Below are 14,024 nucleotides of genomic sequence, written 5' to 3'. Positions count from 1 at the left end.
ATAACTACCCATTTTTTTTATTTTTCTTGTGTTTATAAGGAAGAGATTCTACATATGTTTTATTCTAGTGTATATTCTGTTTTCCTTAAATAAGCCATTTTAAGTTTAAAGAACAGAGTGAAGCAAGTTTATAAACATAATTCTACTTTTATTGCCGGCAGGTGGTGGATGTGAATATCTGTCGATGAATGATCATTTCAGCCATGATGGCCGACCAGCCTCCTCCATTGGAAGCAACGTCTTTAATGAATGAAGTGTCCCTCGTACCTCACATGGTAAATGGCGATAGCACCCAACAGGTAAATCATGGCTTCTCGCTGCTAGAGGAATGGGTTACAGAGAACCAGGTTCAGTTCAACTAGTGGAAGCATATTTTCTGTATATAGACTGGTTGAACTGAAGCCAAAATGTATTTCTGCAAACCTGATATAGCTCCGGGCTCCTAACCTAGAAGCTGAATATTTGCAGTAAGTCCTGCTGTTGCTAATTGAATTACCCAGGAATTGTGAAAATATTACCTGTACTTTTATTTTTAGCTTAAAATTAAAACTAAAAATTGTGGCATGACATACAAAGTATTTGTAATTGTAACCATGGCTGCATAACTTCCTGCAGCCAGAGGAAGCGATGAGGCAACACTGGTTCAGGATAGGTGATGATTACACTGTATCAGAGTTTACAGTAATAAGAAATGTAGTCATGCCTGGTATGTAACCAGACATCCTATCACTGGAAGTCTTCTACATTTTTGCTTGCTTGGTGTCAAGTGACATGACCCTACAGCACATAGATTGTAAACTTATTTGGGCTATTCCACAGGTGCCTTTCATTTCATGTCACCGTTAGCAATTTCATTGGATGATGGTTCCCTCCGCTTACAGACCTTCATAACACGTTGCTGTATAGATACATTTATTATGATTTACATGTGCCAGACTAATGGCCTTGGGCACCCTAAGAATGCTTTTAAATTGGAAGTAGCAATAGCACGAGGCACAGCTTGGATATGTGAAATATATACTTCATCACTCCCATACATGTTGGTTGAACCTGTCATTAGGAATATGAGGTTGATTAACCATTCTGGGAAAGCTTTACCCGAGACGGTGAAAGAGGACTATTGGGATTCACAAGGCTTCTGCTTTTAGGAAATAAGACATTGGGCGGTATTCAATGAGCCTGATTCGCCATGTTTTTATGGCGAATTTCTGACTAAAACGGTGAATCACCCTATTCAATGACCACATGGCGAATACATTTGAAGGTTTTTTTCACCATGATTCACTGAGTAGCAATCGCTATCTTTTTATGGTGAAGTGGAATGTGAACTTTTAAAATAAAGTGTTTTGTTTTTTACATTTGGTATAAAAAAATCAGGAATTTTATTCTGAGGAGGGGCATGCTATTTTTATTCATGTGCTGTAAGCACATGAATATATATTTAATTTAAAAAAAATATATATATTTTTTTTTTTACACATCAGCCAGCAGGGGGCGCTGGAGCTGAGCCACTCATTACATATTCATATATTCACTGCACCCGATCGTTACGATCGGGTATAGTGAATATACGGTCCCCTGCTGGCACCCCCGGGGGGGCAGCCTGTGCTGCCTGGCACCCGGGGAGCCCACCTCCCCCCCACAAAGTTCTGGGGCAGGCAGAGAGACTTCCATCTCTCTGCCTGCCACCATCCTCAGGCTCCCTGCGGCAATCGCCGCAGGAGCTCATATTCGCCAGTCAGGGGCAGCGAGCCCCTGACACGTTGAATACCGGAGCCCGCCGGCTCCGGAACGTGGCGAATGTGCAGCGAATCCTAAAAAGGATTCGCTGCACCTCGCAGGTATTCTCATTGAATACCGCCCATTGTCATTCCAATTCAAACTAAAGATGTGCGTTGGTGTTTATGTTAGAGCCATGTTCTTGATAGTCAAGTTCTTTATTTAAAGTACTTGAATGCAATCCAGCAGCTTTTTAGCCTATTTATACAAGGCGCAAAGCTCATAGACCGTTCTGGTTGTCATGTTGATTCCATAGATAGATCGGGACACATGAGAGTTTCCAAGGACAGATGACTTTTCCACCTCCGCACTGCAACACTCCGGAGTTCTGTATTGCGAGTGCATGTGTCATTCCTGCTTGCGGCTGAATGGCTTTTGCGTCTAGATAATGTTGCTATAACTCAGCACTTGTGTCACAGTAATGATGGGGGTCAACTCTGTCAGGGCAGAAGTAGGACAAACTGACCTGTTCGGAAGGATGGCTTCCTATCATGCCGACACAATGAAAGTCACTGAGCTTTTTTAGAAGGGTGCTCACACATTTTTGACCATACAATAGTATATACTCCCATACATAACAACAGATGCTTATCTATAAATGGAAGATGGCCTCCATCAACCGGCCAGTAACTTTATTGACCGCTGACTTGCCCGAAGATCTTAGAGGCTAGTGTTCATTCTAGCACCCTCCATCTTTGAAAACTCATGTAGTTCCTCTTCCCTGCCTGGGGTGTCGCGGTCTGCTGTGGTGTTTCTAGCACAGTTCTGGTTTGCATATCAGTGCTGATATACAGACCACACTGCTAGAAGCACTACAGCAGACAGTGACACCGCAGGCAGGAAACAGGAACTGCATGGAATGTCAAAGATGGCGGCTGCTAGAATGAACACTAGAGGCTTTTGAGTGCTTATAGAATTTAGCATTTGATGCCAGGACAGAGTATGGTATTGTCCTGCAGAACTGTCTGGTACACTGTGCTATAATAATGCATGCAAGACCCTAACATCCGATATGAGACTTATGTGGTCTATGATCCAAATTGTATTGTGCTCCAGATCCTCTCAGTCCTCTTGTGAGCTCATTTACTGAAGAGAGAAGGATGTTGCATAATAAATTAATAATTCCATAAAACAAAGATGTACAAAGCAATGTGTCTGACAGATGGTTTTATTTTGTTCAGCTGACATACAAACACTGGCCAGGCTTATTATGAGAATGAGGCCTAATACATGGACCAATGACGTCAGTGAAGCACTTTGGCCATTGTATTTATTATTTCTGGGCCAATGCTGAACACATGTATGCCACATGTGCAGGGAGAAAACCAGAGTGCTCTATTCCAGCAGAAGAATATCCGGCTGCACCTCTGGCATGCTGTTACTAACGGCCATATCAGATGGCAGCACAGTTTGACAGAGCACCGGCGAGAATGGCATCAGTGAAATGCTGTTCAATCTAAAAAAAAAAAAAAACCAAACCCAGAGTCCCCCTAGCTATAGATAGATAGATCACAGTATGATCTCCTTGCATTCTCATTCTACTCCTGAATGGGGCGCATTACTGGGGCTGATGTTTATGTCCTGTCTTCCTGAATTGCATTATCTTCGCTTTTGGCGGGAGTGCACGTCTGTGGTCATCAGCCGAATAGATCTGCAGCTCGTGTATAAGCCTTATGTGTAAGCAAAAAAGTGCTGTCTAACATGATTGCATAGCTTGGGCATACTCTTACAGCTGGGAGTACCCTAATCCTGCCTCATCAGAACAACACTTCTTGTTATATTTAAATCTTTCTATGCAGTATCCCTTTAAGATGACCTGTAGTTTATCACTCTGTGATACAAGGCGCTACATGGAATAATGGCTGAAGACTTTAATAGCATTTTTTTTTCACTGCAACTATTGGCTTCCCCTCCCCGATTTTCCATGACTTCACACCACTAATTATATGTGGGTAGTGTCAGCCAGGAACAATGCCATAAATCTCACAGTAACATGGTTGGAATTTCGATCTCGCCTCCGACTCTTTCATTTTTTTTCCCCGTTAAAATTTATTTCAAAACAAAAAAGAAAACGGGACGGCTGATTGTACCAGCAAGTCTGAAATGAATTTCCACGCAACTTAACTTGCATCGGCAGATTGAATGGGCAAATTACTTTTTTGCAACTGTGAAACAGATGTTTTCTTGTTTTTAAAGCCTCCTGTTGCGCAACAGTACAGCTGAAATAAGCTTCTAATTGTTTAGCATTTCTGTAAAATACCCACCAGTGACACATTGGCCACACTCAGAAAGCAGCAGCTGCTAGAAAGGAAGAAATACTGTTTGTATTGAAAGCATCATATTTTTTTGTTTGTTTCAGTTTTGCTGTATAGCTATTCTAGAACTCTAGTACCTTGTATTAGTGTTGGAGACAATAAAGGTTTGATAAATAAGTAATAGGATGTATGAGCCTACTGGGCCTGGCCACTGCAGTTTAAGAGAAGAGGGACCACGCTCCTGACGTTTTACGGAAAGCTCCTTTAGGTATGGTTATGTATGGTGGCATCAAATGCCAACTGCGTGCCCAGATGTATTGAGAATCTGTAGTAGCCAGCGTGTACGTTAAAAGCAAAAGAGAATGCCCCGGTGAATAAATGGCAATCATAGATTTTCTATCACATGAATATCAAAATCGCTTATGTCCTTATATAATGATAAATATAAAACCATGTGCTCGGGCTAATCCGTGATGGATATACAGTAGAATGATAAACAATTGATATATATCTCAAAACTTATAAATAAAATGTAACTGAACCCAAATTGAAACCATAGTAGCTTGTTGCATAGTCATAGGCCATCACCCTTAGAAATATATGCTTGATTGATCTAGAAACCGTGCACTCAGGTGTGGTGACCAAATAAGAAGTTTAAGCATCCGTTGGCAAGCGGGTTTAGCTACAGAAGTGTCTTTAACCCTTTGCAGTCCAAATGCAATTCAAACAGTCTGGTTGAAATGATTAAATTAATTGTGTTTTTTTTTTTCTTTTTTTTTAATTCAAAAATGGTCTACATTGAATGTTCAACGATGTTAATGTTCTTAATTGAAAGTGTCTTGCATCGGATTTGCTACTAGCGCTAGGGCTGTTGAGCCTGACCAGACATTGGACTCGAAAGGGTTTAAAGTGCAGATGCAAACAATAGGCCTTATTCAGCCCTGATAGCATTGGCTGCTAATTTTCAGCAGCCAGTAATCCGATAAACGCTGGCCCGCCAGAGTGAAATCCCACCTTCTGAATAGATGTGCACTGCTTATATTATTTCCAAATCTGATCACCATCAAATGATTTTCCGGTACTCTTTACCTAGCACGGCGCCCACGATTTTGAACGTGGGCATCGCAGGTAAAAAAATCGCGGGCATCGCGGCCATTGAATGCACTAAAAATCGGGTGCGACGCGATGCCCGCGATTTCCCATAGGGATCAATGTTAAATTTCTCAATTGACCCGATTTTACTGTTCAATGCCTCAATGGACCCGATTTTTCCATAGGAAACAATGTTAAATGGCCCACAGAGGCCAAATAGCCACCCTGAAGTGTGAAATGGCCCCCACAATTGTTAACGCCACCCCACGATCAACGTCAACCCGAAGCGTGGCGAGCGCAGCGAGCCCACGAGGGGCGGCGGTACGCGTCCTACGACCTTTTCATACCCCCACTATCCACGTCAGTGTGGAGTTGAGAATAGAATAGTGTGGCGAGCGCAGCGAGCCACCGAGCCCGAAGCATGGCGAGCACACGCGGATACCTTCACAGGTAAACGCGTCCCTTCGCGGGCTTCACAGGTATCCGCGTCCCCTCGCTGCGCTCGCCACACTATTCTATTCTCAACTCCACGCCGACGTGGATAGTGGGGGTATGAAAAGGTCGTAGGACGCGTACCGCTGCGCTCGCCACGCTTCGGGTTCACGTTGATCGTGGGGTGGCGTTAACAATTGTGGGGGCCATTTCACACTTTAGGGTGCCTATTTGGCCTCTGTGGGCCATTTAACATTGTTTCCTATGTTAAAATCGGGTCAATTGAGGCATTGAACAGAAAAATCGGGTCAATTGAGAAATTTAACATTGTTCCCTATGGGAAATCGCGGCCATCGTGTCGGTCGCGTCGCACCCGATTTTTAAGTGCATTCAATGGCCGCGATGGGCGCCGTGCTAGGTAAGAGTACCGATTTTCCAGTGTGTGCGCAGGCTCTGAAGTCTAACGATAATTGGCTACGGTGCGAATTTGCATATATCAGTGATCAGGCTATGGGCCAGATGTATCAAGCTTCAAAAGTGATAAAGTGTAGAGTGATAAACAGCCAGCCAATCAGCTCCTACCTGTCATGTTACAGGTTGGATTTGAAATATAACAGATGTGAGCTGATTGGCTGGTTGCTTATCACTCTCCATTTTATCACTTTTGAAGCTTGATACATCTGGCCCTCTGTCTCTTAATGCTAGTGCTAGCTGCACTTGATAAAACACACAGACAGTTTAGTAAGCGGCATGAGGCGTGAGAGTTCTCAGCCAAGCTTGTTTAGTGTTCGATGCAACGTGAGACCTTAATGTGCAGGTAAAAGTGATGTCAGGAAGAAAAAGGGGAATATGTCCCCAGAAATTAGATTTTAATACTGTATGGTAATAAAAATCCATAGATCCCAGTTTGCATATATTTGCAAATAAATGTGTAAGCTTCCAGCCCGCGTCAAGGTGTCTCTGTTCTGACAGGCCCTATGGCTACATTATAATAGCACCCTTTCAGGGTGATATCATTACATATTGTCATGCTACATGATAATAGCACCTACAGATGGAGCACCTCTCAGCCAGTGCAGGGAATCGCACATTTGAACGGTTGTGATTCCAGTGTCACGACTCTCGGGCCGGCAACCGAGACAACTCACCTGGGGGCACCTTAAGATCCTCCAAATGGCACTACAAGGACCAGCACACCCTCCAAAGGGGATTTTGTCCGTCCCGGGTCCCCCAATTTTTGATGGCAGCCATGGTTCCATCCGTGCCTCTCAGAACAGTATTACAAAATTAAATGTATCCTCACAAGTGCTTAAAAGGGAGAGGTTAATCTAGAATAAAAAAAAACTATACCGGCAGCACACTGTAATGTAATGAGTTGTAAATTGTACAATGTAATCTCAGTTTGCATATATTTGCAAAAATGTGTTGGCTGCCAGGCCGTGTCACGGCACCTCTGTTCTGGCAGTGATGATAGCGATGTCCCAGACTCCTTTCTAGAAGTCGATGCAATAGGCACTTGAAATGGGCTAGTGGCCATCCAGTTTAGTTAACAGCAGGTTAGGTGGCTGATGGCCTATTTAGAATGGATGTAGTACCTGATGCCATAACAGTGTTCGGAATTTTCCCTATCTCCGGACTGGTCAATCAGTTGGCGGTTAAGAAATAGCGTGAGTCTAAAGTATACATCAGCGCAGGTGCCAGCTTCCACACTGCTCGCTAAGCAGGTATAGTCACATACTTATATGCCAACTGTCCGAAAGAGCAGCAATGCGTTCCGTCCACTTCTGCGGACGTTATACAGCTGAATACTTTCTTCTAGTGCTCTTTTAAGAGCTCCTATAGCAACTAACGTTAAGTAATCTTGGCATCCTACTCTGCTGCTGCTGCTTATTATTAAACTGTGTGTTATCACATGCGTCTTGCAGTAACAATGAGACATTATTTTCATCTACACTTTACAGTACTACTTTCTATTCGCCTGCTTTTTCAATGGAGGCTTGAAGCCTTTGTTGGGTCACTACACCTGAGTGCACCGTGCCCAGATCAGTCAAGCGTTTGTAAAGCTCCTTGGTTGGGGCTTCCTAACGTCTTCATGGCATAAATACATGATGGGGAAAACACTAGCATGCGCCTGTAACACCACTAAAAAAAATGTGTGTGCTAAAAGATCCTGTAAGGTGTATAACGTTCTGATTGTTTGTGAGTTCTGTCATTCGACGACATCTCAACATAATTGAGGTGCACCAGATCTTCGCCCTCGAGGCAGCTGTCTGTTTTTGGCCAGAGGGAATACAATATACAGAAAAAAAAAAGCTTAAGCATATGTTAGAACATGTTTCACAAACCTCTTGTACTTTCATATCATTTCCATCCCATTGTGATTGCATGCTAAGAAGCACTGTGCAAAAATAAATATTGGGACTTGAGAGTGGATGAGCACACGCACTAAGGTGTAGGATGCCGCCATCAGCTGTCTGCATGCTATTAAACCATCCCGGCTACCCCAGTGTGAGTCCTCAGGCAGTAGGAGCATTTCGGGCTGGTGCACAAGGTGATCTGGTTTGCTCTAGAACAGTCAAATCAGCAGGCCAGCATAACCTTTTCTAATTATGTGCAATGGCATTTTAGGAACTGAAGACAAACATGATAAGGCTGTGAATATATTATGGGCCATACACATGGGGCGATTATAGCCCCGTTTCTAAGCGATCTGTCTAGATCGCTTAGATATTAAGCACGGATCGCTCCATGTGTGGAGGTGACGGCGTCTATCACTACCACCTGCCTAGATTTATACTGCATGCAGTATAAATCTAGACTTCGCCAGGGTTCTCTCAATAGAGAACATGGGCAGTGACAGATCGCTCAGCACACATGAATGAAAACCTTTTTGGTTTAAAAAAAAAATAGGCAGAAATGTCACCACTGCTCACAGGCTATTGCATTTGAGCCCAGGAGAGACAGAGGAAAAGTTATTGAAGTCCTCACCAAGGATTTAGAAGCTGCTTTATTATCTATCGGAGAGTTCTGTTCACACCACAAATGTATTCGCTTATTCATCTTCCTTCCACAGCCAGTATATTGTAGCTGCCATTCCCACAGTGGCTGCACCCGTAGTGTGGTTGTTACGGCTCTACAGTTCAATGTGACCAAAGCATAAGGCCTGGGGCCGATTCAGCTACACACCGGCTGTATGGTATGCTTAGAGCACAGTCAGTCTTCCCTGAGGTAACACACAAAAACAGTTATGGGGACTTTCGCATTTAAGGCAGATTGTTCCTTCAGCTCACATGGGACAGTCATATCTAGTATCTTTTGCTATAGCCCAGTCATTCCTAAACGTTCCTGAATCGTGGCATCCTGGCATTATTTCCTGGCAGCCAGGACCCAAAGCTTGCTTATTGAGAAATATGTTTGTCATCCTTATGGTCAGTGATGTGGTGGTGGACAAGATCACGCTCCGAATATATTATTGGAAGTCACCCATTGGTTTTGCCTGACACATTGACCATTAATAATTTGGTCAGATCAGGGTTGCACCCCCTCCCCCCTTGGTGACGTTCCCACTGCTGTAGCCAATGTGAGATACTCATTGTGGCCTCTTGTAACAATCCTCAGTAAATAAGGTGAAGTAAAGGGTCGTGTAGCATCTGCACAGCTCCTGGTTTGCAATAAAACTAGCAGACCATGATACCGGTAGTAGAGAAGAACTCATTTAGTATTCAGTCCAATCTTTTGCATTACTTTAAAACGAGTCCGATGTTTCTCAGGACTCTTACAGAAATATTACTTGAGGTACAAATTCAACTAAAGTTCTGCACATAAAATATGCTTTTGAATGCCACTAAGCATATTCGGTAACAGATAACTCATACCCCTTTCAGACATACGCGAAAATCCCGGGTTTTTTCACATGAACGCGCCCAGACCCGGGACTAGTGTATGTCTGAAAGGGTATACCCGGGATTTCACTCCCGGATACTGAGCACCTGCAATTGACCAGGGTTTTTTCCGGTATTTAACTCCCGGGTGTAATACCCGGCTTATGTCTGAATGGGTTTACCCGGGTTTTTTCAGTTTTAAACATGTGATGTTGCTTTTTTTTGCTGCCGGGGCGTGTCCCATTTTAATGATGACACACTGAAATGCTTGAAAAGCCTGGCTTATGTGTGAAAGGGGTATACCCGGGTATTTCCCGGATTTGAGGTGTAGTGTGAAAAGGGGGTCTGTTACTAAAATCCCGGGAGTGACCTGGGTTGAAAATCCCGGGTAAACCTGACCAAAATCCCGGGTAGTATGTCTAAAAGGGGTATCATTGAGTTCATACATACTTACGCTCTTACTTTGCTGTGCATTATTTTAATCCAGCAATGATGTTGAAAGCATTTATTCATTCCAAAAGAAAAGTAGTGTAAGCACAATGAGATGCAATTAAGTTAGCACGAAACGCCTTTAAACACATATATAATAAGATGCAATGCAATACAAAATGTATAATGCAGTGTGGTCTGTGTGCGTTTTTACTCTTGAATGAGTAACACGCAGGTTATATGTAGCCTACATCATGCAGTGTAACACGGACAGTCTTCAATAATGTCCTTTTTTATTTGAAAGACTCCCTAGCTGAGAAAAAAGGGTTACATTTATGTGCCCACATGGTAAAAATTTGTATTTGACACTCCTATACGATAAGCTGCATACACAATGCTAGACCACATACCCTCTTGCCCCAGCTGGTTACATTCCCCACCACATCTCATCCCACACTGCATTGTTACATGGCCTACCTCCTTCCCTACCTCCCCAGCTGGTCACATGGCCTGCCTCATCCCACACTGCATTGTTACATGGCCTGCCTCATTTCCTAACAACCCAACTGGTCACACGTCCTACCACATCTCATCCCACACTGACTTGTTACATGTCCCACCACATCTTTTCTCACACTAGCTGCTTTCATGGCCTGCCTCATCCTCTCTCAACCTAGCTGCTTACATGACCTGCCTCACCCCCCCTCCCCTCGACCCAACTGGTTACGTGACCTGCTTCTTCTCTTCCCTCTCCGACCTCATCGACTACCACTATTGATAGTTACATGGCCGGCTTCAACCTCCCATCCCAGCTTATTAAATTTACTGCCTCATTCCCCTCCAGCACCCCAGTTGGTTACAGGACCTGCTTCTTCTCTTCCCTCTCCGACCTCATCGACTACCACTATTGATGGTTACATGGCCTTCTTCAACCTCCCATCCCAGCTTATTAAATGTACTACCTCATTCCTCTCCTGCACTCCAGCTGGACCGGCTGGTTGCATATCCTGCTTCATCCCCTCCACCCCATCTGGTTACACAACCTGCTCTTCCTCTCCTGCTCCAGTTGGTTACAGGACCTACCTCATTCCATCCCAGCTTATCACATGGACTGCTTCATCCCCCTTTCCCACCCCTGCTGGTTACATGACATGCCTCATGATTCAGGCTGTTACAGGACCTACTTCATCTCATCACCTACCATATCTCATCCCACCTGGGCTGTTTACAAGACCTGCCTCACTCCCCTCCCAACCCATCTTCTTACATTGACTGCCTCATTCAACTCTCCCTCCCTGGCTGGTTATATGACCTACCTCATTCCATCAAAGCCTGTTACATGGACTGCCTCATACCCCTCTCCTACCTGACCCTGGCTGGTTACATAACCTGTCTCATCTCCTCATACTCGGGCTGGTTACATGACCTGCCTCATCTCACACTCTGGCTGGTTACATGACCTGACTCATCTCCTCATTCTCCGGCTGGTTACATGACCTGACTCATCTCCTCATTCTCCGGCTGGTTACATGACCTGCCTCATATCACACTCCAGCTGGTTACATGACCTTACTCATAACCTCATACTCCGGCTGGTTACATCACCTGTCTTATCTCATACTTCAGCTGGTTACATGGCCTTACTCCTCTCCTCATACTCCGGCTGGTTACATGACCTGCCTCATCTCACATTCTGGCTGGTTACATGACCTGCCTCATCTCCTCATACTCAGGCTGGTTACATGGCCTTACTCCTCTCCTCATACTCCGGCTGGTTACATGACCTTACTCCTCTCCTCATACTCCGGCTGGTTACATGGCCTTACTCATCTCCTCATACTCCGGCTGGTTACATGACCATGCTCATCTCCTCATACTTCGGCTGGTTACATGACCTTACTCATCTCACACTCCGGCTGGTAACATTACCTCCCTCCTCTCTCACACTCCGGCTGGTTACATGGCCTTACTGCTCTCCTCATACTCCGGCTGGTTACATGGCCTTACTCATCTCCTCATACTCCGGCTGGTAACATGACCTGCCTCATCTCACACTCCGGCTGGTTACATGACCTGCCTCCTCTCACACTCCGGCTGGTAACATTACCTCACTCCTCTCTAACAAGCTGGTTACATGACCTGCCTCATCTCTCACTCCGACTGGTTACAGCACCTCCCTCATCTCTCACAGGCTGGTTACTTGATCTTTTATTTTGGATAAGGCTATCCATATGTAATACACATGTGAGGCTAATATTTGTGTATAGGTCTGTAAATGATATATGTGTAAATGATTTGTTCTGATGTCATTACTGCACTATACATATTAGAAGTGGTAGAGTAGCGTAACAGTAAGTTACTGTATTATACATATTACACTTGCTGTGCCCTGTAAAAAGGTACTCGGCCTGTGGACTGGTGCCATTGTCACAAGGCTCCTAAAGTCTAATGATTGACATTATTGCATATATTATACATAAATTTAAATTACAATTTGGGCTATACTACAATAAATAAGATGTATTTAAGTACCAGTTATTACTGACATGGTAAAAACCCGGACTCTTCCAAACAGCCTTTGTATTTGCAGGTGATTGTGGTGCAGGTGAACCCTGGGGAAACCTTTACAATCCGCACAGAAGATGGGCACATACAGTGTATACCGGGTAAGTCATATGCAAACTCCTTTTCGTCCTGGGGATTTCCCTGTCCTGTTCTGTGATGATGAATTAGAAATCTATAGCCACACCACAACACTTCTTTCTCTAAAACTTCCAGGAACTGTGAGCATTGACATTCTGTTTTGTCTGAGCATGTGATGTATACTGGTATCAATAAACCACTGATGGTTTTCTACATCTAACCAGGTTTATTAACTTTTTTTTAATTACTATAAAATGATATTAATTTGCAGTCAGTGCAGTGAAGGGATTTCCCTTTGGGTCAATCAGGATTTTTTTTTCAATTATTATTATTATAAGAATTTATTTTATTACTCATTTAACTCTTGAATATTGTATATGAAATAATGAGACTTTTTGTCTGTGTTGGACCCTATACGGGGCACCCATTTATGATTGGAAACGTGCAAAGACAAAGTATTACATAGGAAGTGGAACACCCAGCTAGTCTGACACCTTTAGTAGTGTTCATTCTAGCACCCTGCACCTTTCAGAACCTGTGCAGTTCCTCTATCCTACATCAGGTGTCGCTGCCTGCTTTGTTGCTTCTAGTACAGTCTGGTCTGTATTGAGATACAGGCCACAATTTGATAGACACCCCAGCAGATAGTGAAACCCCAGGCAGGAAAAAGGAACTGCATGGGTACTGAAGGGTGCTAGAATGAACACTACCTTTAGTGCACAGTAGCCAGTGAGCAGATTTCCATGACGATCAGCATATGTGTTTATTATTTTTGTTTTACTGCGGTTTTGGAGTTCTTAAACAACATATGCTTTCAGTTGGGTCAGACAGCAATGCTGCAAATCTCCCAGTGCAGCCGGTATAGGTGTATCAAAAAAATGATTGTTCGGCTACCTCACAATGCGGTATCCCGTCCCTGGGTGGACAGTGACTAGTTTGACACCTATAAATGGTTGACATACCCTAAGTTGACATTGACAGAAGATTGACACAAGCAAAAGGTCAATTTTGAAATGGTCGACACTTAAAACGGTTGACACAAGTTTAAAAAAAAACAAAAAAACATTTTTTGTTAATTTAGATCGTTCATACTTTACCATCCAAGTGGACATACAGTGAGAATATAATCGTGTGCCCGAAGCATGGTGAGCAGACACTTTGCACTTATACGGTGTCCATGTCGACATTTTCAGCATCGACCATGTTAATGTCGACCTTTTGCTTGTGTCGATCTGTCAATGTCGACCTAGTGACTGTGGATCTAGACATTGTCGACCCACTATACCATAACCCCGCAATCCGCGGCGAGGTGCAATGTGGTATTACAATGGTCTGACTACAATGGTAGGTGTGTAATTATCTTGCCCTTGTTTCCTAATTGTATTTTATTTAATGTTTCTACAGGCCCAGCGCATGTTCCCATGATGTCACCGAACGGTTCAATGCCTCCAATATTTGTGCCGCCTGGTTATGTATCTCAGGTATAATTTGTGTATTTTATTGGAAGAATAAA

The 14,024-nt window shown here is 43.7% G+C and overlaps 1 protein-coding gene across 3 annotated transcripts in view; it reads left to right on the top strand.

Annotated features, from left to right (window-relative positions):
* LOC146035907 (fibronectin type-III domain-containing protein 3A-like) overlaps positions 1-14,024 on the top strand; it is a 91,233-nt gene that overhangs the window by 43,403 nt on the left and 33,806 nt on the right. For 2 of the 3 annotated variants that reach the window (XM_083159613.1, XM_083159614.1), the window contains exons 2-4: positions 162-299; positions 12,444-12,534; positions 13,916-13,992. In XM_083159613.1, coding sequence (XP_083015739.1) covers positions 189-299; positions 12,444-12,534; positions 13,916-13,992 — 279 coding nt within the window. In that variant the 5' untranslated portion in view covers positions 162-188. The remainder of the gene's footprint in view (positions 1-161; positions 300-12,443; positions 12,535-13,915; positions 13,993-14,024) is intronic. The other variant, XM_083159615.1, reaches the window with a different exon arrangement.

Source organism: Crinia signifera, chromosome 9 (assembly GCF_055691185.1).
Source record: "Crinia signifera chromosome 9, ASM5569118v1, whole genome shotgun sequence".
Taxonomy (NCBI): Eukaryota; Metazoa; Chordata; class Amphibia; order Anura; family Myobatrachidae; genus Crinia; species Crinia signifera.
This window is presented reverse-complemented; position numbering and strand designations above follow the sequence as displayed.